The following is a 22456-nucleotide window of genomic DNA, read 5'->3' as shown; positions in this document are numbered from 1 at the left end:
TTTAAAAATTATTGAAATATCTCCAACCAAAGAGCAGTTAGTTTTAGATAGTGGGTAACAGTAGTTTTTCTCTTCATAGAATCACAGAATTTGATGTTTTTGATTCTTTTGTTTGTATGTTTTATTTTTAGAGAGTTTTGGGACAAACTTCAAGACTGTCTTCCAGTAAAATCCCTTCCTTCACTCCCATAAAGGAATTACTGGATGCACTTCAAGGCAAAAAGTGAAGACAGTAGAGAAAGAGACTTAGAAGACAGTAGAGAAATTACTTTAGAAAGACAGTATGCAAAGCAAGCTCTTTCTAAAGCAATCATTACATATAYGTCATATATGTCATATATGTACATATATGTAATTTCTTACATATTTGGATTTTTAATCAAATCAGATATAACGGACTATTGTAGTCTTATTTGATGAGGTAAAAATTCTAATTTCTGTTAGGTAGAAATTCTACCTAATAGTTCTCAAACAAAGAGGGAAAGTCAGTGTGTGGGAAACTGGTGCCCAGAGCACTTGGGGAAGGAGGAGCCTAGTGGGGAAAAACAACAGAGCCAACCTGTTTGGCTCTAAAACAACAAAAGATAGAGGTGACTAAAATACAACTGGAAAAATCGAACAGGAAAAAGTAACAAATTACAAAAAAATGTGAGGAAGGCTGCCAGAGAAACAGGAAGAGGTGGGGGGAGACCAAATAATTGTTGAAACTGGTTGGATAAAAGTTTTATCAGCTGTCAATACAAAGGTAGTTAAGAGGAAATGGAGTGGGACAGGAAAGAAAAGCTTGGACAGAACTTCAATAAGGGACAAAGAAAGGAAGAGGAGGAATGGTTTAATATACTGCATAATCTTATCAGAAGTAAATACAGAAAGCAAAATATTCATTGCAGCTTTGTGCCTGCTTCCATTCAACAGCAGCTTGTTAGGAAGGGAAAGAAATGCAGGAAGTTCGAGACCCATCAGGGCTTGCAAGGGGCAGGAAAAAAGTCACTAAATAATAAATTAGGATGCAGGTAATGCAAAAACAAAACCCCCAAATCCTACCTTTCTAGCCCTTGGAGGTCTCTGCAGGAGAGAAGCCCTGCAGTTTTTAGCAGGCAGGAGAACAGAGCAGCTCTAGGGAAGGGTCTGTGCAGATGGGAGCTCCCTGATTTCAGGGCTCCTTTCTGTCCTTGCCCTTGGCATGAATTGGAGAAGGGAACATAGAGGTGCCCTGGAGCAGGGAATTCTCCCCTGGAAACCACACAGCTGCTACAAGGCAGCATCAACAGCATGCGATTCAAACACTGAGTTAATTGGCACAGAAATAATCTGCTTTTTAAACTGGTAAAGCCTCTTCAGGAGGCAGCAAAGGGAGCAAGCCGGCCTTGGCAGTTCCCAGTCTCTGCTGCCYGGCGTGCAGCTCGTCCAGCCGTGTGTCCAAGGCGGCACCTCCCTCAAGCCCTGGCATAAACACAGCACAAAACAGGCCTCCCGTTACAGTTTGCTCCATCTTCCTGACTTGGCTGCCTCTTTCTCAGTACGTTGCATTAATAATATGATTACTCATCATTACTCTTCATGCACCACACTTTGAGCTGTCCATTAGTGGCAAATGTTTGGGGAACATTGCAGGAAACCTTGCCCTAAAAGTTGCTAAATTTGGGGAGTGAAATGCCATTTTCTGGAGGAAAAATAGCGAGAGGGATGTGCAAAGCAGAGCCACCCTCAGAAACCTGGCGGCTGTGCCTGTGAAAAGTGCTCTTGTTGCCATCCTGACACGGCTCACAGTGCYGCTGCCCATCTCAGCACCTCTGAACATTGCTACAAAACTATCACTAAAAAATCCTTATACACCAAGGCTGTTTTTCATCAACTAACCAACGACAGAAACAATAAACCAATCCTGCTTTTGATTTCCTGCTCTTTTGCAGAACACACAATTCAAGAACTTTGTCATTCCTACCTGGAAATGCACTGYGTGTGCACCTTAGAAGATCAGCGCTCTTTGCATAACGGATGTGCTGGAATGGATGGAAAAAGCTACTGATTTTTATTCAGAAAACGGAGTCTGTCTCTCCAGGTGAAGCTGTAAGCTGATGATGTTGATTTTATTTAGTTTACATGAATCTTCCACAATACAACCCAGCGGAGTAATAGAACCCCTTTAAAAATTACAAACAACAAGCAAGCAAATCCTCTTCTTAAAAGTATAACAATTTTGAGGTAAGATATACATGGAATTCCTGCATTAACAAGTAAGGCTCTAACTGTGCAGTTTTCTCAAYGAGAGAGTACCAAAAATGTTAGGCAGGGCGTCGTTTGCAGTGCTTCCCAAATTATTATTCTCTAGGTGAATAATCTAATGACCAGCAGGACACGGCATCACCGGCTGACTCAAGCCTGTAGTCTTTCTTGTATTGCCTGAAACAGAACCAAAAAGTGGACAACATTTGTGAGGAAAGCCCCAAAGACAGGCCTGGACTCCACAGGCTTGCCCRCACTCGGTGTTTGCAGCTGGTACCAGAAGCCTGAGGGTCTCTGCATGGGCAGAGCTGGTGCATCCCACCCCTAGAGCTGGCTGCAAGGGAAATTTCAATATTTTTCTTGCTCTAAACACAGCAAACTGCTGTCCTTTACATGCAGGACAGGTTCTTATCATCTTATCTTCTTATTCTTATCAATAACCTCTATTTCTTTGATCTCTGGTATCTGCTGATAGAATCAGTCGCATAACATATGTGCTTCCCTGCCCCTTATCCCGTATCCATTACCTGGTAACTCTGTGCTCKGATCCGGACACGCTCAGGAGTCTTTCATCCTCTCTCTGATTTGCGCTGGGCTTCATCTCCAGTTGTGCCTTGGAGTACAGTTGCCCTGAGCACAAGACACACCGATTGCTTTGCACATCCTTGACCTGAACCGTCAGTGCTGGTTGCTCATTTAATCCAAAAGGCAGCTCGGACACCAGGAAAGCTGCCCCCTGCCCCAAAAAAGGTTTCCTGCCCCATGAATCCCTAGCTCTGGATTGCTCTGCAGTAAAAGCTGGCCTGCATTTACTGCTCTGCAGAAAAAGGTGACATTAGATGTTGGAAAGGAATAAATTCAATGCCATTTCTGTGGAAAGTCCAGATCAGAAGTTACGATTTGGCTCAAAGAAAATATAATTTAGGATCTATTTCATTTAGGAATGGAATTAAAAATTACCAGTGAAATATTTAGGCCCCTAAAAGCAATTGTGCATCCAAAAGTGTCATTTTGCCCCCACTTTGAATGCCTAAGGACATATTTCAAGCACGAGGTAAAGCAAGAAGGAGAAGCCTCAGCGTCTGTATGCAGGTGGGCTGCTGCAGCTGGGAGATGCTGAGAAGGTTCTTCCCTCTCCTTGCAGGACAGGGTGTCCTAACCCCAYGAGCCCAGGCTCAGCCTTGGGGATCAATGAGAATGGGGGACTAACCTTTAAACAGCAGGGAGTACAACAGGATTTGGCATTTTACTGTTTTCTAAGTTTTTTTTTTCGTTTGTTTTCAAAACCTATCCTTATTTTAGTCTYATTTGCAAGCTTATTTGACAGACTTGTCACCTAAAAACTTTGCCAGGYGAAAATGCCCTCATCCACGTGCCAAGTCCCTGCAAAGCCCCAAAAAGAGATGGAAATAGAGCCTGGATCCATCACACTCTGTCCAGCTGCTTAGTTACAAGATGGGCCTTCTTTGCTCCATCRTAAATAACACAAATTGCATAATGATACATACCAAGAAATCCACTGACTTTGTCAGAAAAATGATTGGTGTCCAAGAAATAGAGCCCAAGAAAATCATCTGGCTGCTTTATGAAGGACACTTTCACTGTGACGGTATCAGGCAGGGACAGTGTCAGACTTCGCTCCTTTTCAACCGCGATTCTCAGCCTAGGAAGTAAGTGACACAGTTCATTTCCAAGAATAATGCCAAGACAGATTTCACATCATGAATTAAATAGTTTAATTTTTGCCTTTTGCCTCTTTGCATTTCTGGTTTTTTTGTGACCTTTTGGTGGTTATTTTTCAGCTGGAAACTCTTAAGTACCCATCTTTTCTCCAGGTGCCACAGAAAAGGTCTATATCCCTGCAGACTACATACAAATACATGAGTGAAGAATTTTTTTGCTGATGACCTTCTTATCCATGATGATAAAAGAAAAAATGGAGAAAAAAAGAGAATATTTTCTCCCATCATTTTACCAAGAGTAGCCTATGTAAAATAATCAGTTCCAAGAACAAGTGAAACACTTTATATTTGGCTTTTGTATGATTCACAACCATTTATTTTTGACACAAATATCCACTACCATTTCTTCCCTTGCCAATTTGCAGTGCTGCAGGTGCAAGAGCCCAAATCCTGGTTTAATGCTGCCTGGGGAAAGGCAAATTGCACACGGACATAGATGAGTGTGGATTATAAAGGTAAGGAAGGAGAGGACACTCTGAGGAGACTCAGGAACAGCAGGTCATCCTGGAGGTTTACTTTGGGTGYACAGAAGAGCATGTGGAAGTAAGGGCACAAGCCCTAAATTCAGGGATACCACCCGAATTAGTCAGRCAAATTATATATGTATGTGAATTACCCTTTCTCTTGTGCAAGGGGAAACCAGGCAGCTGGATGGGGACATGCTCCTTGCACGTCCCTCCCTTGCAGGGACATTTGGGAGCACCTACCTGAAGCAAATGGCAAGTGTGGAAGCAAAGGCCTGGATGTAAAACGATCAGATTTGCCGTCTCAGTTTAGGGAGCTGGTCCAGGGGCAGTGCTTACCCCTGGAGCACGGAGGTGGCAGACTCGGCCCACGGCAGCCGCGCGGCCTCCTGGTCCCTGTGCACGATCACGCGCTCCGTGGAGACGTGGACTTGCACGGCAGGATCCACGTAGGTAATTTCGAGCTGCACAAAGTGGCCTGTCTTGTCCCCAGGCTTCCCAGTCACGGAGATTCCTTCAATGACATTGACACAAGTTTGTCACACAACCGTGTTTACGAAGTAGGATTAGTCTTAATAAAACTGCCTCAGGTTGTTGGACCTAAGGGTTTAAAATATAGGTATGGGAGACAGAGCAGCTCTGCAGCCTCTCCTGTCCCCAACTCCAAGTCCCCAAGGGACTTTATATATCCAAGTCCCCCAACAGGGTCACCAAAGTCACCCTTGTCTACCTCAGCATGGGGTACCCCTCATTCCTCTCCCTGGGGTTTTTCTTCGGTCCCTAATCAGTGCAGATGATGACTGAAAGGACCATCACAGCCTCTCTGCTCACTGCAAAAGGGCCATGGAATTAACTCCTTCTGGTGTCTGACATCTGGATCAAGGTCCTGGTGCCCGTTCCCCTCTCTTGAGGGACACGGCTTGCTCACCTTGCACCGGGTCAGAGAGCAGCTCTACAGGAGACTGCGCTTGCCCACTGGTATTTAAGCAGATGATTTCATTTTGTCCAGGTAACTGCAAGAGAAGCTGGGGATACTCACTGGCTGAAAAGGCAAAAGAATGAGAAGAAAATGAAAATACTAGTCACAGTTTTCATAGAACAATTAAAAGTAATAATGTTAATAATGAAAACAACAGATTTTAAAACTTTGTGGCTATTTTGGCTGAAGATTTATAATATGTGCTACATTTCTGTTGCTAGTTATACCCCAGAGCTGGAAAGACTGTCTCGTGGGGCATGAGGGTACCTTATGCTTTCATGGAAAGAGCAAGTCGAGGTTTCCAAGAAGAGGTAATGAGTGATTTTGAATTAGAGCAATAGATATAGCCAGAAAAAAAAAAAAAGATTTAATAAAAAGTTGTATGTTATGGCCATATTAATAATTATATTAAAATGGGCCTCCTATTATATATTTTTTATATATATATACATATATTACTTACCAAGTGGCTGGGATCTTCCTTGTTCCGCTACCCTGAGAGCTGAAATATTTGAAAGTAATAGGAATTTAGTGAAGAACTGGTGTTTTCCCTCAAATTAGCCCTTTTGGCAGAGCTTGCCACCGAAGTGGACAGTTTTTAGGCAGCCCCAAAAGGAACATTTTCCAAAGGGCAGAGTGCTGGGGGCTGCTGTGTGCCGGGGGGCACCACTTGGTCACGTTTTCCCCTTGGTGCCCGGTGCTTCAGAGCCAGGTTTGTGTGTCTGTGACAGGCAGCAGGAGCCTGGCAGCCCCCGGGGGCGGGAATAGGGAATACCTGGATAGGGAATTACCTGGTGAGTGCAGCTTCTTGTTGCTGCCGGACTGGAGCAGAGAGCGCCAGCGACCTGCAAGGGAGGTTGTGCTTCGTTGTGCTGCTGCGGGCAGCCTGCTTGGCCAAGCTGCAGCCACGTACATGAGCCCTCTCCCCTTCCAAAAGGAGCTTTTTCCCCTCCATTTTCCACAGCATGGATRTGGTTGAGAGGCTGACGGACTCTGGTTGCATCTCTCAGCCTTGYTCATGACTTTTGCCAGCTCTCTATGGGAGAGCTATGCCCAGTGCAGCCACACTCAGCTCGTTACCCTCATTACAGCCGTTTGCTATGATTAAAGCCCTGAAAACTCCTGTGTTACTTGGCCACATTTCCCCCAGCTTATTAATGTATGTTTTGCCAGATCTCTCTCACTCATTTTCAAGGGACTTTCATGTTTTATTTCTGAAAAAGTATCAAGATGATTTTCAAGACTATAAATTAACTATAGTGTAAATATCTACGGAATGAAAAACACATAATAAAATCTCACCTGTAYAAACTAAGTGGGCATCCACAATGAATATACATTTGATACCCCAATGCTGCTTCAAACACACATACTCAGTAAATGTTATATGATTTTTCTGAATTAGAAGAAYGGGAGCACTTACCAGGAACTGATCCACTCCTCATTCTATAGCCATCTGGGAGAAGGGAGAAGAATATCAGTATTTCATCCTTTACTGTGTTATTTACCTGCTCCCTATGGACATCCAGCCTGGGACTGACAGCAGGGAGGTCATGGGGACGAGGGACAGCAATGGGTGGCACCGACCCCAGAGCACCACAGTAAATTACACCATGGGCTATCAGCATGGCTGAGATTGAGATTAACACTGCTCACAGTTTCAKAACAATATTCCCAGAAATATTCCCATTATTCCCAGAAAAAAAGGAAAAAAGAATACCTAAGTCATCTTCATAAATCTTTCCAAAAGGTCTCAAGCTCAATTTTCTGAAAGGTGCTTCATGCATGGTAAGAAGAAGCAGAAAACAGAGTTAGGATCATCCACTTGAAAAGGTCCTTTTGCTCATGAGTAAAGACAATTTTGGCCCCTCACACTTTCAGAATGAGGGATTTTCACCGGTGGACCATGTTATTCACCCAACCTCAGCAAAGAGCTTGCTAGATATTGCTCCCATTTTACTTAACATCTATTTTTGAAAGCCCAGATACTCCCCACTCTCAGACAACCACCATGATTTTTGCTTTGTTTTGTTTCTTGTTTGTTTTCAACAGGAGCTAATTAAGGGTCTGTGTGATTGGAGTAAAAGACAACACTCACCTCCTACGGAACTGCTGCGCTTCTCATTATCTAATCCAGGAAAGAGGGATAAATCAGTGCCAGGCAGTCAACAATTAATCACCTTACACTCAGATCAGAAAACTGGGAGAAGTGGGTGCACGAGAGGGAAGTTTTATGGAGGATGGGCTGATGTAGCACATGAAGACTCCTAGAGATGACAGTTTTGCTTTCCTGCATTCATTTCCCCAGCCTTAAGGCCACAGGGCAGGATGCAGAGTCTGCTTTGCTCAGGAGCAATAGTTCAATTACTTTCAAAGGATATTTAAACAAATTCTCATTTTCAGTAGTATCCAGCAGACCATTTCCCCCCTTGACCTTCTAAAAAGCCCCTGGCATCTCCAAASGAGGCTGACAGAGCCCTGAAACAGGCTGCCCAGGGAGGCTGTGGAGTCTCCTTCTCTGGAGACCCTCCAAACCCACCTGGATGCCGCCCTGGGTGTCCCTGCTGGAGAAGTAGGTTGGACTTGGTGATCTCCAGAGGTGYCTTCCAACCTCAGCCATTCCGTGGCTGCGTGTGATGCTGCTCGCTACYCTCCAGGCCCAGCTGGGTTCCCCCCAGCACGTCCCCACCAGCCGCAGGTGGCCCAGGTCCCGCTTACCGGCCTCGGTGGGCTTGTTGGCCAGCTCTGCCTGCGGCTGCTCCGAGGGTTTGGTGACCACCAAGGAGGTGAGGGGGGTGACAAAGCTGTACTGCAGGGACAGCTCCAGGGCACGCGTCTCCAGGGCCTTCTGCTGGGCGGCCGGGGCTGAAATACTGAAGTCTACATTAGTGACAAGGCAGTGACATGTGGGGCCCGCGAGTGGGAGGTTAAGAGCTTCTGTAAGCTCTTAACAGGTCGCTTTTCCAAATGTCTTAGCTATGTCTTAACAGGGATTTTTTTCTCGTGGATGTGTAGCTCTGCTGGGATAACTCATGCTTGAAATCACAGAAATGCTCAATTGTTTGCAACACCAAGCCTATACACGGGGCAAACACATGTAAGTTATAGATATATGAACTGGGAAATGCCCTCTGGACATACTTATTATTATGCCCTTCTTTACTAGCTATAACCATTCACGYCTCTACAGACAATACTGCCAGATGTCTTACAGCAGCTCAACACAATCAATGTAATTAACATTTGCTTCAAAGAAATGCTGTGAAGAAAATATTTTACATATTTCCTATTTTCTTTCCTTAACGGTGCAATCTTCGCAGACTGAAAGGCATCTCACAGTAGTGCTGTATTCTTCCAGTAGATAATATTTGTAGATCTTTGGACAAAGCTATTTGTTGCTGTACATTCTCCCATCATATAATTTGTGAATAAGGAGGTTAGGGTGCTTTCAGAAACTAGAAAWGCATCGTGCAAAACCTGAAATTAGCTTACGATTTTTCCAGAAGCTGCTGGATGGTTAAATAAGCCCACAGTCTCTCAATGAAATTTCCAAAGATGTAGCTCTGATTTTGAAATACTTGCTCCTTCTCTTTAACATTTGCTTCTTCTTTAAGAGTCAGGTCACTCGTATGCTGAAAGGGGACACAATTGATCATCAAAAGAATAGGTATAGGCTCCTTTTATAGCCACATTATTAGGCTTGAAAGAACATCTTGCAGCACCATAGCACCCTTCTGACCCACAGAATTGGCCTGCCCTGTAGGAACCCCCTTTGTGGCATCCACTCACAATGAATGGTGCTTCAAAACGTGTGCTCACCAAGAATATGATTTGATTTTATCAACTAAATTTACAAATTTTAGAATAAATCAGCATATAATGCATCAACCCACAGCATACATAGCAGAAGATTGTTATTCACAGCATAGGAATCTTTCATTATTTATCCCTTTAGAAAAATTGATGGGTTTATGTCACATATCATCAGAACATAATGATTAAAATCCCCATTATTTTCAGTCTTAATTAGAGTTCAGACTTCTTAGGTCAGCCAAGAAAAGCAGCAGCTACTTGGTGACACATCTGTACGTTGAATGATCACTCTGTGCTTCGCTAGATTCATTCAGTCATTTTCTCAGATGTTTTATCACTTGAATTTTTATTTTGTGTGGCTGGACTGAAGTCACAGTGATCTATAAAGTATCCATGATGCARTATTTTTGACCAGAATATAGCCTAAGCTTTTGGCGAGCTGTTTTCCCACTGGAATATGCAAAACAAAACCATCAAATGCAGATTTTCTGGGTATGCATTTCTGGAGTTGAAACAATGTTGAAAAAAAGGGGGCATGAAATTGCTCCATGGTTGCATTTCAACATTCTCAAAGTGAAAAAAAATCATGTTTCCTGCTTTATTCTAAAAATATAAACTAGTTTTCCTTAAAAAAATGCTTAAATGACCAAAATATCGTGGGTTTGAAATGATAAAAAATTATATTTGCTTATTTGTGAGAATAGTCAATTTTTTTTCTAYTCCAGCAGATTTAAGACAGAAAAACTCACCAAATTTTTAAATATTTCCCTAGAGTAGAAATACTGCTGAAYGTCCAAATGTAGAGAACAGAAAAAGTTGTTTTAGTCTCCTGTTGCCCCATAAAACACAGCATTTCTTTCGCAATTTTGCAGGGTAAACACTTACTGACTGAGCTTTAATTTCTACTGGCAGAAGATCAAGCTCGTTGCTGATTTTTCCAGACACCACGATTTCAGAACCCTCAAAAAGCAGCTTGAAATTGCTYTTGGTTAACCCCTCAATGGCGTTTTCTGGATAGTGCATTTCAATTTGCATTARTATTGGCGTAGCCACCTCCTGATAAAAACCCTAAGAAGAAGCACAGAGAAGTACAAACAATTGCAAAATTGAGCAAATTGCCACAAGCATCTAAAACCCCTCAAAAAAAGAAAGGAATTAAGTTTCTTAGGGCAGAGACAGGCCATTGATATAAGACTGCTGAAAATGCTGAGGATAATCCAAGCACTTCCACAGCATCCCCCTTAGGCATGTCCCATGTTTAGTGGCTCTTCTGAACCACTTCTCATGGTTCTTTTCTTCCATCTGGTTAAAATTAGGGACTTACCTCTTCTCTAGTGGGCTTTTTCACTGCGTTTGGACCGGTTTTAGATAAAGCTTTTCAACCTGTGCAGCTCGCTGAAATGAGCCCAAGCAGAGGTAGGCAGGAAGRGTTAATCCTCACCTGGAGCTGCAGGGCTGCGTCTGCATTTTCATATATACGTCGGGCGAGTCCCCCGTTGCTCAGGGCCATTTTCTCAAGGAACTTATAGCTGACATCAAAACCAAAGCCGAGGCAGAAGAGGGCAAAGTTCCCACCGATGGCTTTCCGGATGTTTTCTTGGATGACTTCCACCTTGGTCTCACCTGTGATTGAAAAAAAAAAAAATAAATACTCATGGAACAGCAGAGGGTTTACAGGAAAACGCTGCTTAAAAGTCTCTTAAAATAACTCAAAACAAGATATTAAAATACATAGGAAGGGGTTCAGGTAATTGAATTGAAGGAGAGATGAAAGTGCTGCTCTGTATTTTGACTGCTGGAATCTCCTCCCCCTTCATGACTTGTTACTTCTACTCATATCATCACAGCTAAGTACCACGTGGTTGAAAAGATTATGAAGGGCCAAAGGAGCTTTTTGGCTGAATCTAAGGATGCAAAATGGGCTGCAAGGGTGCAGAATCAAGGAGAAGGGAGAAGACTGAGGTGAGTTTTACTTACCAGAGGTGGGCTGGCCATCTGTGAGCAAAATGATCATGGATACGCTCCGTTCAGGCAGCTCCTCAGCTCTACGCAGCATGTCCACTGCTCTCAGCAGGGCCAGCTGGATGTCTGTGCCTGGAAGGAGGGAGCAGCTTCACTCACCAGAAGCAGGATAATCGTCCCAAAGAATCACTGGCTTCATTTCCAGAGGCAAGGTTGTTTGGAGTTTGCTGCTGGGGGTGATTCTTCAGAGAGGTGAGTTTTTAGGGGGTTGGCATGTCACACTTGACCATGGCAGGTTATATTGCAATGGTAAAGGTGGAGTTCTGCTAGGGAAGCACTTTCTGCTGCATGATGGCAAACACAAACATCTGACCTTTCATACGATCTGTCTAGATCCACTGAAGATGCTTACACAAACACACTAACACCTCTTAGTCCAACATTTAAGCACTAAGTATTTGAGAAGCCAAAGAAAAGAGCTAGACACTGGTGGTCTTCATTGGTGCTAGCTACCAGGACAAGAAAACCTACAGGAAAATTAACAGCTTAATGTTAAACACAGAAATAACCTTTCAGATCTGCTTAAAAGCAAGCATAAAACTCAATCAGAGCAATGCAACAGCTAAAATGCTTCATGCTTTTTTTGACTATTTTGTTTCTGTGCTATAGCTTATAATACTACATTAGGAGAGAATCACAGGCATATAACTTAGTTTACGTTTTATTTACGAGTGGTCTCTGGTATAAAGTCATCAATAAGTGGCCATGAACTGTTTCTAGTTTGAGTGAATTGCCATTGTTACAGAGGAAAAAAAAAGTGGTCCCTTGGAAATTATTCAACTATTTCTGATATAAATGTCTTGGATAAAACTTTCCAGCTCACACAGCTCACAGACGGGACGTAACCATCTCTCCTTATATGCAAATCATAAYGTAGACACTAGTCACTATTCCCATAATAAGTTTTTTCCAGTCTTCTCTATTTGATCATTGCCGATAATGATCAAAAATTAATTGTGCGCTCCCCTTTGTGATCACTGACTATAAGTGCATCTATTTTTTTTTTCCTAAACACTGTTTGTTAGGCTGCTGGGTGTGTATTTAGGGTCATAATCACAAGCTAGCGCCCGGTACCTCCGCTAGCGCTGAGAGTCTGCACAAACGCCGCCGCGCTCGCCACGTTCTCCGCCGTGGCTTCCAGCAGGGAGCTCCTCCACTCCGAGACTTTGCTGTTAAAGGTGATAAAGCTGAAGTGGTCCTCGGCTCGCAGGTCTTGCAGGATCTTCAGGAGGGCCTCCCTCGTCTGTTTGTAAAGGGAAAGCAAAATATTGCGTAAAGATGTGGGGAAATGCCCTCTGTCTCAAGGCAAGCTACCCACCCGCGTGAGACAATGTTTAAATTGTCTGGTCAATAGTTTAAATAGTTTAAATCATAGTTTAAATCATCAATAGTTAAAACACGTGCATTCATATTTCCATGTATTTCCATACCGCTGGAAATTCTGCTGTGAACAAGAATAGCCTGTGTTTCAAAAGCAACTTCCCCACGTGGTTACAAAGCAAAGCTCCTTCAGCACCACGAGCAAATGCACAAGGGGTGTGAGCAGAAGTCAGGGCTTCAAGCAAGTTACCTGCTCGATTTTTCTGCCTGCCATAGAGCCGCTTCGATCTATCACAAAGACGACGTTTTTGGGAAGCACTGGCATTTCGTGGGGTGCAAAATAATGCACAAAATACCCATTGACGATCTGAAATACAAAGTTACATAACACTGCACATAAATAAATATAATCTCCTAATATTCTGACACAGCAAGAGCAGCAGTCCATAGTCATTTAGATAAACCCAAGTCAAAGAACTATTAAAATACATTACCTAGCTGGAAGTGACACTGCCCTTCAAAATCCAATTACAGGAGAATGGAGACATGGTCCTCACCTCCCCAGCCCATGTGGGGTGGCTGCCAGATCATCACTCCCTTGGTGAAGGGACACTGGGCAGCTAGTTTTAAGCCCAAAGTCCCTCATCAATCAATACATTTTAGCCTCAGCCTTTCCTTCAAAACTTAATACAAGAGATTGACTTTTAAATACGTGCTTTACATTCCCATATGTTGCAGGCAGGAGCTTATATATCCATGAGCATCAAAACAAAAATGATTAGGAACAAAAGCAAAGCTAGTGTCATTTTTCCACCCCAAGCTAAAAATAAACAAAACCTTATATAAAAATACATTTCATATCTTACTGTTAATATTTTTTGCTAATAGACAAAGTGTTTTCTAACATTAGCAAGTAAAGTGTAAGTGGTCTGTATCAATCAGTACTTTAACCCTGCTTCTTCTTCATCCCACTTCTTCAAAGCCTGGTGCTTCAGGAAGATGTGCAGAGATATCCTGGAGCTGAGGGAATGGAATTCCATAAAGGAAGATGCGTGGAAGTGACATGTGGTCTGGGGCGAAGTGTGATGTGGTGTTTGATTTACTGCAGTTTCAGCAATAGTGATGGATGCTACAGGGGGAGCACGCGAAGGACGTTTCCTATGAGTCCTACATGCCCACGTTTTGAATTAACTTCAGAATTGCATGAGCAGTTTAAAATGCTAGATGGAGCCCCTGCACAACTCTTTTTGTGCAAATCTGTGGCACAATCCGATAGCATGAACGGCAGGAAATCAGGGGTCTCTGGATCTATACAGACCACTGAAGTCACCGTGGCTAGAGGAGCTGTTTTTCCATCAAAATGTTGAATTATTTTCTTTAAAGAAAACAAAACTTCTATTTAACTAAATTTTTTAAGGTTTGCTTTTTTATATTACATGCATATACATCTCAATACCATATGCATGTGTGGCCTGCTACTACCATCCTTTTGCACATCCATGTGTCCTCCTTCAGTGACACAGCACGGAAAGCATATGCACTTTTTTCTTTAGAATATGCATTGCACCATAAATATTTTTAAGTTCCCGCTCCTTTCAGCTGTCTTGGTTAGGAAAAAGCCAAAGAAAATGAAATTGTGAATTTAATGGCTGTATAAATCACATTCCTCTAGGCTTCACTTGCAAGAAGCAGCAATACATCTTAGAACAGCCAAAGTTTGGAGAATAAAAATAGAGAGACTTGGCACTGAAACAACATTTGAAAAATTGGTTTTCTAGGACTCATCCCTTCCTGCAACAGCTTTGGTGTATCGTTGGTTTTACTGAACATCATGATCAGTTCCTACCGAGGTAGGATTAGTGGAAATGGCTCTTTCTCTCACCATGGGTCTTCCCAACCTGTGATGCTGACTGTGCTTCACGTTAAAACATATTCATGATGTCAAAGAGGTTTATTTTTAATCCTTTTTTTTTTACCTGTATATCACCTGCAGTCGCATCTCTCTCAACGTCATACCGTACAATGAAGTCACCATCGAGGAGGGTCTCACCCACATCAGGATTTTTTTGCTGGTCTACCGTWGGCTTGAACAGAATATGAGCCTGCAAGGAGGCAAAACCCACAGCTCAGAGCAAAGCAGGGGTGCCCCAAACTGCGAGGCACAACCAGCAGCAGCTCTTCTACCTTGGTTTCGTTTTGCACTTTCGTGAGCGCCTCCGTTAACTCGTTTGTCAGGAACGTGCTGTCGGTCTCCAGGAAGCGAATGCCTTGGGGCTCRAAGATGTGCACGTCGATCTGGTGCAGGAGAAGCCTTCGTGAGCCCGGAGGAGGCTGCCCGAGATGGGCTGCAAGGCCCCAGGCCTCAGGGACCACTCACCTGGAAGTGCTGAACAAGCTGCTTGGGCCTGACCTTGAGCAGCAGCTCGTACTTGCCCAGCTGCCGCTTCAGCAGCTCCTCGTAGGTCAGCTCAAAGGTGACCTTGCTGCCCGCTGCGACGCTAACCGACACCTGGAACTGCTCCAGTTTCCTCCCCGTGATCCTGTGAGACAAAACAGAGTTTCACCTCCTGCAGTGCAAGGGAGAAGCAAGGGGAGAGCAYCTTCTTGCTCACAAAGCAGCAGTTTCACGTTGCAGGAGATATTGCAGGTTACAACTAAAGCTACGTGTGCCATAGCTGCTGCATGTGCAAGCTGAGGTTTGTAGCAGAAATCCATATGGGATTCAATATGTCCCATATCAAATATGTCTCATATTTGACATGTTACTTGAGCATGTCTAACRAGTGATGCTCAAGTGGCAAAGTCATCTACCTTAGTGGGGAATCAGGTTAAATAATTGAGCACAGTAAGTCCCAGCAAAGCCCATTGAGGGGTTAGATATAAATGACATGGTTGGATGGATGGATGGATGCAGATTGATATAAATAAGTTGTTGCCTCTATTATTTAGATTTCTGTGAAATGAGTTGTTAACGGAGGAGCAGAGCAGAGCGYTCAACCTGATGGCAGAACAAGGACTGCTCTTGCTATTGCTTTTAAGCCCAGTTGACTCTTAATTGTACTTGGCTGGAACGAATTATTGTTATTCAGGGTTCAACAGGCTGTTTCAGCTAAAAGCTAGTGCTAGAGGGAGGCATTTCCCCCATGCTCCTGGCTGTAGACTCAGACACGCTGTCCCAGGCCACCCAAGGTCCTGCCTGGTCCCTGCGTGTCCCTCAGTCACCAACCAGCTCCCACCACGGCCCCACACTGGGCATTTGTCCGGCCAAGCTTCCCTGGCCCTGCCACCTCTCCCAAGGTGCTTTTTCCATTGATCCTGCAGCCCAAGCTGCTTTTTCCATTGRTCCCACACAGAGGGTGGCTTCAGGGTTTGACTCGGACAGATGGGAAGGTTTAGGAGTGTGCAGCTTACTTCACGAGGCCAGCGCTTTGCCCCTGCGAGACTGCAGCGTCGTACTGCTGCTGAGCAGATGCCTTCTCCTTTATGATCCCTGGGTACACTTTGCCGTCGATGGACCTGTTTTCCACAAAATTGAATTAATACTAGAGGGAATCTGGAAGAAACAAGAGGAACCTGGTATCTTGTGGCTTTCAGGGCAGAAACAGAGAAAATCCCCATCCCTCCGTGTCCTCCATCRCTTGGAGATGCCACCACCAAGAGGGCCTAGACTCTTGTGTAGCTCCTCAGAAGAGGAATGAGCATCCCTCCACCCCAGGGCTGCCTTGCCAACACCATAGGAAAAGGGTTTGTCCTACATGGAGAAGTTGGAGATGAAGGCAGTCTTGGGCAGCTCCACTTCAAAGGTCGCCTCCTTGGATTCATTTGCCCGGTTGACGATTTTGCTGGTGATGACGGTGTGAGCAAATCGGGACGTGACTTTGCAGTCCACGCGGAGGCTGTAGATCTCGATGCCATGCTGGAAGAAAGGAAAACGTGGAAATTAAAACTAAAAGACCAACTATAACCACCTGGTGGTCCTTACCAAGGTGAGAGGTGCTGTTATTGGAAAGGTCTCAAAAATGAAATCATTTAGGGATCTAAATTAAATAGGGATTCATGGAAGGCACCATGTTCAGGACCGTGTGCTCTGCAATGAGCAGGCAGAAGCTCTGCTCKGGGGACACCTGTGGTGGGACTGGCCTCTCACTTGTACCTTCTGCACAATGACCACATCCCTGTCCAGCCAAACAGCAGCTAAATCTACCTATTCTCTTGTCCCACAGGCTGTTGCTGAGCCTTGTTCTGCAACCTCCTCATGTTACTCTGCTAACCAGGTACCGTGTCACCAATTCCTCTCCTAAGACAAACTGCAAAAAAAACCCAAATCAAATGCCTCTTTAAGCAACCATGGAAAGCAGCCTGGGCCGCTTCCCTTTATTTGCTCTTCCAGCTATTGACTTTGCTGCCTGTTTTCCAGCTCGGCAGCTTGTGGCCACATGTGCTGCTCGGCAGGCTGCACCCTGCGCGGGCCTCCATCCCTGCGTGTTTGCACAAGCAGGGGATGCCCTTTGTGCACTTGGGGCACTGCTGGTTTGGTGCTTTGGGGGCTGGCACCGCTCAGAGAGGGCCCTGCCCCAGGCCTCCCAWCAGAAACTCCCCTGGAGAACCATGGTCTTCCCACAGCATCTTCTCRAGCTTCTCTCCACACCCACTTACTCATTCATGATTTCCGTTTCAGACCCCAAGCAGCCGGTACAAAAGGTTGGTCGGGACATCAGCAACCTCACAGCAGTCCAATAATTAATCAAAATATAAGAGCTCAGTATCAAAACAGATCAACTTCTGTTTTTTTTTTTTCAGACTCACAAATCTTTCAAATGGCTGATTGATTTTTATTTTTATTTTTTTTTTTTAGTAATTTATCTCCTTAACTTAAGGAGCATCCAGTGTTTTTTTTTTTTTTTATTTTTTTTTTTTAGTAATTTATCTCCTTAACTTAAGGAGCATCCAGTGTCTTCTCAGTTAAGGCACTGACCTAAATTCAGAAATTTAATTGCTTAAACAGGGCCCTCCTGTGCATGGGGGACTGCAGCTCAGTGGCCAGGTACCACCACAAGAGCCATCTCTGTAGGAATAATAGTTGTTTCTTTTTTCATTAGAAATAGGCAGATTATGTCCAGCTCCTGACACTGGATAATTTCYGGAAAAAAAACGGTGTAAAAGGACAAAGATACTTGTCAAGGAAAACAATTTCAGAGTGGGGAATAGGATTGGGATCACAGTGATTCTGGTACCCACTCTCCGGGGACAGTGACTAGCAGCGGCTGCAGCTCCAATGGGGCAGCCCGGAGCATCCCTGCGGCAGGGGAGGAGCGTGGCCAGCATCAATCCCGCCTGGAAGATGCGGCCAGGACGCGCGGCGGGAACACGGGATGGTGGGACGGTCCCTGCCAGTGGCACTGCTGGGCAAGGGGCCCTGCGGTGCCCTCAAGGAGCAGAGTGCAGCTACTGGAAACCAGTGGGGACTCATTTGTGCCCTCGCACCCTGTTCTGCATGGGCATCGTGGAAATAAAACCCTCCAACCGTGGGGCTTGCTCTGCTTCTCCAACACCAACCAGGTCCCATCCTGCGATGCTGCCAAATGCCCAGTTTGCTCTTTCTGGCAGTGCAAATCACTGCCTTGCCTCTCCTTGACGTTCCATGTAAACCCCTCAGTGCCTGTCCAAAATAACCTGGCATTTCAATGGCTCTCGTTCAATCTTGATGCCATTCGGCCATGCCCAGACCCAAAGTCTTCAAGRGGTGACCTCGAGGGTCTCTCAATTTGGTATTTTATACCTCTACGAAAGAGGGTGGTGAGACAAATCTGCATCTTCCTATGTGCTCTGTTTGCCCCTGCTCTAACCCCAATCCTGAACCTCCGGATCGGGCGCCCGATGCCGTGTGGGTACCACAGGAATTACCAGGAATTATCTCTGCTGAGAACGGCTCTGCCGCTGCCATCGACACATGTGTGTGTGGTGCAGGCAGATGAGCAAGCAAAGGGTGTTACAAAAAGCACAGCAAATACCTTTGGGGTGATGGTGACYGCGAGTGCTGCAAGCGAGGAGAAGACCAGCAAGGCGAGCAACGTTCTCTCCATTTTGGGAAGACCTGATCTGAAAATGAAAACGTCGTTTATCTTAATCAGTTAATGAGTAACCTGCACTTGGGGATGTTATGCAGGCTTTGAGAGGAAACCCAGAAACTTAATATTGACATGTTAAACACAGTCGCAAATTGGACCTTGGTGAGTTTATTATTCCATCAGATGTCTGCTCTTAAATGTTAGAATTTTCATGTTTGGTGAAAGCCTTGGCTTAAGAAATCCTTATGTTTCTGTTTAAACTTCAATTCCACTAAAATGTGTGTGAAAACAACATGCAGGAGGATGACCAGTTGTGTGTGCAGGTTGAACTGCTGCATGCTTCAATCTCCAATCTGTTAATGGCAACAGTTTGAAAGGGCATGAGGGCTTTACCTCAAGCACTTGAGAAATGTGGAGCTGACAAGGACATGTAAAATCCATACGAGGTTTTGGAGCTGGTGATTTCATTAATTTTTGTGTCTGCACCTGCTTTTACCTGCACGGCTGCTGCTTTCACCACCTTTACATCGACATTACAGAAATGTTTCCACCCCAGGGGCACACCAAAAGGTGCTCCTGAGCTTGCTGCTGCTCAAGAGTCGGCTCGTAGCCCTGCAAAGAGAGATTCCGTTAAAACATCCTGCTTTTATACGGAAATATTTACAGCTAATGCTGTATCCTAAAGCACATGCTCCCTCCTTTGGTGCTTAGGGACTTTTCCTAACTAGAGGAGCAAGTGGGACTACTTAAAAAATGTTCCTCCAGCTGAGTATGGTAGTATATTGCAATGTCCATCTCATTTCACACTGTGGAGAAATAATAATTTTCCTAGGCATTATTGTGGACAAAGTGGGAAACAAGAACCTCAGGGAACTCTATCCTTGCTGTATTCCCAAGGGCCACCTCTGATGGAAATAACTGGACAGGAAAAATAACATGTCCTGGGCCTGTAGCTCAGAGCTTGGCCACCTGCTTGGGCTTCACTTTAACTGATATCCTGCATTTTCCAAAGTGCTGCTTCCACAATTCCTCCAAGCTGGCTCAAAACTGGCCTTGCTGGCCGCCATCACCGTGATGTTTTCCCATTTTTCCTTCCCAAAGCCCTAGCAATGCTATTCCCAAAATACTGCCCTGTCTCAGGAAGCTGCAGCAGCCTGCTTGAAGCGGCAGGGAAATCCATGCATCCCTGTCTGCCTCATGGATATTTTGGAGATGTTTCTGTGGTTTCTGGGAGCCTTTGGCCTCTCATTTGCCACGAAGACGTTAACACAGCACTTGATAAATTATCACTTCAACAGAGCTTTGAATATTTACTATAAAACACCCTGTTGAGCACTGCTTGATTCTCAGTAACTCCTTAAATAAACTGCCCTACTCGCAAGTAAACCCTTTGCACTGCTTGCAAGCAATGTATCATTTATGAGAGAGAATACAAATATATATCTTTTYGGAGATAAATTGACAATTGATAAACACTGAATTAATTTACGTATCTTTTGAAGGGCTTTAATCCCTAAAAGAGAAGATTTATGGCCTGAGAGAACCAACTACCAACACTTTAGTTTTAATGAAGTGGATCTAGTGCTTGTTTTTTAATCCGTATATTTAAAAGTTGGGTATGAAACAGGCGTTTTAGCTGCACAAAGCCAGGGCTCCCCAGGTTTCTCCATCACCACATCAGTCCTGGCAGCCCATGGGAGGGAACAGGCTCTAACAGGGGTCCCCTGCACCCCCTGCTCTCAACAGTCCTTTACAGGCAGCTTTTTTCACCATTTTCCTAATGGGAAGCATCTCCTGTAACACCGGGCACARGGCAGTCCTGAATGGGGCTCCAATGCATTTTCTCAAATGAGCTCTACTTTAACAAAGAAAGAAAAAAGAACTTAAAAGATTCCTGGTAGTTAGTGCTTACTGGAAAGCACCATAAATAATTGAGCCTAAAGACATCCTCTAAATAAAGCTGTTAGCAAAATTCCACACCGCTGGTACCTCCCCTCTTGCTTCCCTAGAGTGYCTGGGATGCACGTGCAAGTAAATAGTTGAAGTAAATTATTCTTCACTGCAACAAATAGCCCTGGAAGCAAAAATGGGCAAAATGGGTGAAATCCTTTACCTTTTTTTTTTAGTTTAAGTTTAAGCTGTTAGTTGGGACTTCCAGGGTTGCAGGGGTATGAAATGCCCCACGGAGATGGGTCTTCTCCTGAGAAAGCTGAAGAGGAGGCAGAGGAGCTCTGAAAAGGAGGACACAGTGCGATGTTTTCCTTCATCCCAATCAGGATTTTGGCTCCTGAGCCCTGAGTGGCTCCGTGTTTGCTTTGGGAAGCTGCCGAGCAGCTGCYGAGGCTTTGCTAAACCCCAGCTCAGGCATCTCTTGCCAGCAAAGGTTATATATCAGTGACACTTAGACTAATTTTGTCAGTAATATTTATAAATATGGACAAACGGGTGCCCTYAGAAGAATGGCAATGCACCAGGGATATCTTTAAGGATATTTTTCTTTAGGAAAGCACTTGTTAAAGCTCAAGGACTTGACTATTGCATGTGCAGCTACACAGCATGTGCTGTCTGCTTTTGTTTCCCCAGGCCTTTCTGCAATCTCCATAGAAAGCAGCAAGTTTTAGGCATTACGTGTTTGGGATACAAGAGGCAGGGAAGAAATTCTGCGCATTGCTCGCTTACTCAGAGAACTTTAATATAACTCTCCCCCCTTAACTAGCTCTGGGCTATACAAAACTAAAACTGGTGTTTAAGTAGAAGTGGCACCTACCTTAATGTTCCCAAATGTTTCACCACGAACTCAGAGTTTCCAGGAACTGCCGTAGATGTCCATAAAGCAGCGGATTATTCACGTTTTAATCAAAAGATCCAGCTCAGGGGATMAATTCTGACTTATAACCTAGAGGAAAAATAGGTTCGATGTTTAATAAATCAACGCATGTAAAGAAATATTGTTATTAAAAAAAAGGCAATCTGAAGGAGTTTTATTTTGTAAGGAGACTCTATAGTCCAATGGGACAGGGCTGCTCCTCACATGGTTTGTGTCTCACCTTATTTCTAGCGGGACTGGATCATGGCTTGGGTTTTGTCCCTCYGTGTGCGATTGCTGCAGCCCTGGTCCAGCCCTGGCCCCACAGGACACGTGGCAGGTACTTACAGTGTGGGATGGTGCCCAGACCTTGCTGAAGCAGCCCCAGCTCTTCCCTGGGATGACTGGGACTTCTGGATCACGCTGCAGGATTGCGCTTTCTGGGATGGATGTGGAGAAGAGTAGCCGTCATGTAAAATCTCTGGAGTACTCCGTCATGTCCTTGGCAGAGCCCCTCAGGGCACTGGGTGTTGGAATTTTCCATGAAAGAATTTAAACCAGAGAAGCAAAGCTGCCATGGSAATCTGATGACATGTTTTTTCAAAATAGGGCTTTAATATTTTCAGGGGGATGGGAGAGGGTTTTTGTTTTGTTTTTCTTTTTTAAAGAGGGTAGCACTGCAAAGGGGAAGGGAAAAGATTTGCTGAAAAACTTTCAAACAGTTATGTCTCTCTCATTTTAGTTTTTAAGTAATGCTAAAACTGATCAGGTACTCCTGTGTTTTCAGGTGCTCTGTTCCCCCTTCTACAGTTTCAGAGACCTYATTGCAATTCAGACATGCAAGGAACTGAAATCTATTTTCCCAGCGAGCAGGGAACCAGAGCACGTTAGACAGGGAGGTCTATGGCTGAGGAGAGATTTTAAACATCTCCAGACTTTTGTTACCTCTACAATCTGGCTCCTCTTGTCTCCTTGTTTGCAAAAGCAGTTTGAAGAAATAGCACAGACACTTGAAA

The 22456-nt window shown here is 44.4% G+C and overlaps 1 protein-coding gene across 1 annotated transcript; it reads right to left on the bottom strand.

The window, feature by feature from the left end:
- Positions 1 to 2078: 2078 nt before the first annotated feature.
- Positions 2079 to 18672, bottom strand: ITIH4 (inter-alpha-trypsin inhibitor heavy chain family member 4). Its single transcript, XM_026046048.1, has 23 exons — positions 18578 to 18672; positions 16322 to 16482; positions 15978 to 16082; positions 14944 to 15106; positions 14751 to 14861; positions 14543 to 14668; positions 12817 to 12933; positions 12321 to 12489; positions 11202 to 11318; positions 10666 to 10847; positions 10110 to 10292; positions 8904 to 9043; positions 8130 to 8284; positions 7510 to 7539; positions 7132 to 7188; positions 6835 to 6867; positions 6203 to 6256; positions 5875 to 5913; positions 5361 to 5474; positions 4772 to 4946; positions 3735 to 3889; positions 2754 to 2856; positions 2079 to 2403 (listed from the first exon to the last, which is right to left on the bottom strand). The coding sequence occupies exons 1-23, from the start codon at positions 18647 to 18649 to the stop codon at positions 2322 to 2324; spliced, it is 2643 nt and encodes an 880-aa protein (XP_025901833.1). The 5' UTR covers positions 18650 to 18672; the 3' UTR covers positions 2079 to 2321.
- Between the last annotated feature and the right edge of the window lie 3784 nt (positions 18673 to 22456).

This window comes from Nothoprocta perdicaria, unplaced genomic scaffold, assembly GCF_003342845.1.
Source record: "Nothoprocta perdicaria isolate Ctin4 unplaced genomic scaffold, notPer1 scaffold_42, whole genome shotgun sequence".
NCBI classification, from domain to species: Eukaryota; Metazoa; Chordata; class Aves; order Tinamiformes; family Tinamidae; genus Nothoprocta; species Nothoprocta perdicaria.
The sequence above is the reverse complement of the archived record's forward strand: the minus strand, read 5'-3'. Positions and strand labels throughout refer to the sequence as shown.